The sequence below is a fragment of the Octopus bimaculoides genome, chromosome 1 (genome assembly GCF_001194135.2).
Source record: "Octopus bimaculoides isolate UCB-OBI-ISO-001 chromosome 1, ASM119413v2, whole genome shotgun sequence".
Classification (NCBI taxonomy): domain Eukaryota; kingdom Metazoa; phylum Mollusca; class Cephalopoda; order Octopoda; family Octopodidae; genus Octopus; species Octopus bimaculoides.
In genome coordinates, this window is record NC_068981.1 from 167,142,722 (window position 1) to 167,148,108 (window position 5,387).

Genomic DNA, 5,387 nt, shown 5'->3' on the forward strand with positions numbered 1-5,387 from the left:
GTGGCACATAAAAGACACCATTTCGAGCGTGGCCGTTTTCGTGCGGGTGACACGTAAAAGCACCCACTACACTCTCTGAGTGGTTGGCGTTAGGAAGGGCATCCAGCTGTAGAAACTATGCCAAATTAGATTGGAGCCTGGTGTTGCCATCCGGTTTCACCAGTCCTCAGTCAAATCGTCCAACCCATGCTAGCATGGAAGGCGGACGTTAAACGATGATGATGATGATGATGATATATATATATATATATGTATGTATGTATGGTGTGTATGTATGTGTTTGCATGCATATGTGTGAAAGTGAGTGTGAGTGTGTGTGTGAAATACACATAGTCATACATTGGCAGATACAAACACACACTCCCACTCTTCAAATATATATAGAAAGATATTGTCACTAACCTCCATATATAGTAATCCAAGAAAAGTAAGAAGTTCAGTATTTTCTGGAAATATTCTACATAAATAAAAGAAATAACAAAAAGCAACACACGTGAGAATTTTGATGAGAAAGACTATTACATAAAAATGACAAATCAGTACTGATCATGAGAGTTACAATTATTTCACAGTGTATGTTTGTCTGGGAGAAACAGTATTTCAAAGACAGTATTGTAATAGTTTTGGCATCCTCCTCCTCCTCCTCCTCCTCACTGCCACCACCATCATCATCATCATCCTTCCCCCCACCATTCCTCCTCCCCGTCATCACTAGCATCCATTTCTATGCTGGCATGAGTTGGCTGGATGGTTTGGCAGGAGCTGGCAAGCCAGAGAACTGTGCCAAGCCCCAGTGTCTGCTTTGGCAGTCCTTCCTAATGCCAACCACTTTTACAGGGTTAGAATATGCAGTAGAAACTAATAGCATCTCTTGCAAAATATTCAATAATTCTCAATGCTTTCCAGAAGTGCCCATCTCTTGTATTCGTTTTAGTATACTGTTACCATATAAACTTCTGTATTACATTTGTTTCTTTTTCCAAGTTTTAGCTTAGAGGAACTTTGGATGTTATTGCTAAAAGGGCAAACAACCACATTGTTTTGGTGTGTCATTTCATAATAGCTGCATATTTAATTGCAAGAGCTGTGCATATTGGCGAAGTCAGTAGACACAAACTGATCTCTTCATATGTCTAAACAATTTTTTAGTTTCAGAGGCTCAGACATGTTCATATGGTTAAGAAGTTTGTTTTGTAACAATGTGTTCTGGGTTCAGTCCCACTGTACAACACCTTGAGCCAGTAACTTCTTTCATAGCTTCAGGTTGATCAAAGCTTTGAAATGTGGAAACGGAGTGAAAATGTGTTTCTATCCATGAAAGGTTGACATTAACTGTTGTCCAGTTTACTGCCATCTGGCCTTTGGTTATTTGTAGCAGAGTCTCTTCTGTTGCATGTATTTAGACCCGATTTCCAGCCAGAGGCTAACTTCCTTTGCTGCAACTAGTCATAATTTTCTCATGAGCCAGACAAAACTTACGGAGACAGTTTTTATATAGCTGGATACTCTTCCAGTTACCAATCCTCAAGTGTTTTCAAATGATACACTATTTCCTCTAGTCCTTTAAACAACTCAATGACTGGTCTTGTTTTTATGGCATACAAACAGAAGCATTCTGACAGACCATGAAAAAATTCTGACTAAACCATAAAGCTATATAGAATTCAGATGAAATATATGGATGGTAAGTAAACAATAAATAGTGCAAGGCTAGAACTTACTCAACAGCTTTGATGAATACTTCAATGGCTCGTTCCACATTTCTTTCCAGCATGTACACTTTTCCCAACATGATAAACGATATTTCATGATGCTTGTGAGTAATTGCAGTCTGGAGAAATTCTTTGGCCTAAAATACATCAAAATGAAAACACTTTTCATGTCCATTTTTCCATGCGTACACAATAAGACTGTTTATTTGTTTTGAGTAATTAGCTTTCACAGTTGGATTGTCTTCCTACTGCTAAGTAGTTAAACATGAAGCAGGAATGAAGCTTTTCTTTTTCTTTTTCCTCAGCAGGTAAACTAGAGCAAGCAAAGTTTAGGTACCATGATCTAAGATACAACACAGTGACAGGAGTAAGAACTGAACTTATGCCCTAATGGTCATATAGCAATTGTGCCTTATAAAAATATAGAAGGAATTTTGAGCCCAAAATAGAGCATCTGCATGGTCACTTGAATGCACAGACACTCAATAATTTATGCTGAGAAACAGCAGCTAGATCTCCCACAAACCATTCCCAACCATCTTACAAAAAAGCAAAAAAAAACCCACACTTTACATGATATGGATAATATAATGCAGAGAACACAATGAGTGAAAATATGATTGGAAGTAAGATGTTTTGTTCGTTCTCTAACATAACATGTCATTTGTGTATTATGTGTATAATTTTGTGGTCACCAGTTTCATCATTTCATATATATATATATATATATATATATATATATATATATATATATATACGTGAAGTATATTTGCCACTTAAATGTGGTTAACCACTAAGGGTGGATGCTACTGTAGCTTGTAGCCCCATGAGGACACCTCCTCCAGCTGGCTATTGACACACTTTCTGTGCCCTATCAGTATTTGCAAAGGGAAGCAATCCTCTCCATCTTCGACCTGATGTGATATGCATGGACCCGTGTTTCTAGGTATTTACACGTCATCAGCGCACGACAATCACCGGTCTTCGATGCGAAGGGGTCCCAATGCAAATACACATATCCTTTTTCTAGTGATGAAAAGTCACTGATCTTGAAAAAGTGTAAACAAGCAATAATAAATCTCTGAATGAGGTATAAACAGTAATGAACCAACTGTATTCAAGTTGTGTTCAGAATTAATGGAAAAGCTGCAAGGTTTGCATTACTGGAGCAACTCTAAATTTATCTGTATGTCTAATTTAAATGTAATAACTTGTAAATAAAATGCTGCTCCTCTGACTAATATTGTTAAGTGGACATGTTTGTTTCTCTTCAAGCTGAATTATCATTTCATTTTTCATTTAAAGCTACATCGTTTTTTTCATGCTGATGCAGGTCTCATAGTTTCTTAATATCTGCCACTGTCTTTTGTCTTACACCCAATCACATTGCTTCGTCACCTGTCATACAGAGCAAAGAAATACCAACCAACTTGTGCATGTCTTACAGCAATGGTTCTCAACCAGGGTTTATATGGCCCCGATGGTTCATATAAGAGTTGTGGGGCCCACATAACAAAATAGTAAATTGGGGATCCACAATAGTATTTTAAGGGCCCCAAAGTACCCTTCAACGTTAGGCCTCATGGGGGAAGTGACAAGTGACTGAGACCTTTGGTGATATACCATGCTTGAGAAGACCTGTCAAGCCAAATGAGATGGTAGTTGTGGCCAATGCCAGAGCTACATAAGTGACACCTGTGCTGGTGGCACATAAAAAGCATCCACTACACTCTTGGAGTGGTTGGGATTAGGAAAGACATCCAGCCATAGAAACCGTGCCAAATCAGATTGGAACCTGGTGCAGCTCCCCAGCAGGGCCAGCTCAAGGTACCAGCAACTTGGGCAGTTGCCCAGGGTGCCATGTACTAGGGGACGTCAAGAAGGGCATGACAAAGACAAAAATTATACTTGTAAGGGCACTGAAGTTCAGCTTGCCAGGGGCACCAGCAACCCTAGGGCTGGCCCTGCTCCCCAGCTTACCAGTTTTAAGTCAAACTGTTCAACCCATGCCAGCATGGAAAACGGACGTTAGATGATGATGATGATGATGATTATGGCTAGAATACCTTTCATCAAAGATCAGCTTCATCAGGGCTGACCTAGAGCTGAACAACAACAGAGACATGCAAAATACATTTCTAAATATTCAATAAAGAATGGACATTTGATATTTGGAAATAAAATGGGTAAAAAAAGAAAAAAAATGTTTTTAATCCGGTTTTATAAAAATGTATTCTTTGAGAACAATCCTATTATTTTCTTTCTCCACCATTTGTTGATGAAGATCATGTTTGATCAACAGAGTTACCTGCTCCTGAATTAATATCTAAGCAGCTGAGCATTCCACAGACATGTATACCGTTAATATAATTCTTAGGCAGAATTAGTGTGGTATGATGTGTGACAAGGCTGTTCTCTTGAATTACACATACAATTCACCTGGAGGGCTTCTTTCCATTTAGCCAAATTCACACATAAGCTATGCGTTAACCCAAAGTTACAGAAAATGACATTTACCCAAAATGCTATGTATCAGGATTGAACCTGGGACTCTGTGGTTGTTGTGAAGCAAACTTCTTAATTATTCAGCTATACTGCACCTACAATCCTAGTTTAATGATAAACTGAGGAACATAAAGAAAACTTGTTAATTTTTATATTTTTGATTTTAATAAAGAATAAGATTTGGTTTTCATTCTTTATTAAAAACTGCCACATCTCTTTTTGGATGTAATTTGTTATGATTGTCATAGTGTGCTAGAAAGCTTGCACAATAGTGATTTTTGACAGCCTTTTTCAGTGAAAAACCTACAAAATTTGGAGAAAGAGTTGTTGAAATAGCAGTGAAATCTCTCTCAAATCACAACTTACTTTCTTAATAAAGATGCAGTACACATTGGCTAATGTAACCCTAGATACACAATGTCTAAAAAAAAAACAAAGGGATGACCATAGCAAGAATGCCTCTGATCATAAATCTGTTAGATCATGGCTGAGCTGCAGCTAAACAATAACAATGAGATACTCACCCTTTCATAATCCTTTAGGTGCATGTAACAGATCCCAACATTGTGTGCTATCTCCTGGTAAAATAAATATAATACATAAATATATATTTATGTATATATGATGCTGAAATATCTAGTTAGATGGGTGATACACAAGTTATGCACATAATCAAACAGGTAATACAGAAAAAAGTAATACTCAATGACGAGTGTAGAAAGAAATAAAGCAAGCAGAATCTGTGTTAGATGTATAATGTTAGTGTGCATGAACAATGAAACACAACTGAGCTGAGAGAAAATCTTGATATAAGAGGTATCAGAGTAAGAGTGCCAGAGAGGTGTGCTGGTATGAACATGTGATGTAGAAGGAGGGAGAATGGCAGCTGTATAAAGCAGGATTCTCAAAGTGGATGGAAGGTGTAGAAGAGGGAGACCTAGGAAGATATGGGACGAATTGGGGAAGACTGATCTTAAGGTGCTGATCTGCACAAAGGGGATGCCAAAGGACCACAGTGATTGGTAACATAAAACGTTAGATAAAATCTGTTCCCTGGTACAAACATGGTCAAACAAATATTGTAGTGGCAATGATGGATGCTGGGTTATATATATGAATATATGTGGGTGCATATATATATATATATATATATATATATATATATATATA

The 5,387-nt window shown here is 37.6% G+C and overlaps 1 protein-coding gene across 2 annotated transcripts in view; it reads right to left on the bottom strand.

Annotated features, from left to right (window-relative positions):
* LOC106883124 (Bardet-Biedl syndrome 4 protein) overlaps positions 1–5,387 on the bottom strand; it is a 58,800-nt gene that overhangs the window by 38,390 nt on the left and 15,023 nt on the right. For both annotated transcript variants that reach the window (XM_052972513.1, XM_014934019.2), the window contains exons 6-8: positions 4,742–4,795; positions 1,722–1,849; positions 403–457 (exon numbers count right to left, since the gene is read on the bottom strand). In XM_052972513.1, the coding sequence (XP_052828473.1) occupies positions 403–457; positions 1,722–1,849; positions 4,742–4,795 (237 nt within the window). The remainder of the gene's footprint in view (positions 1–402; positions 458–1,721; positions 1,850–4,741; positions 4,796–5,387) is intronic.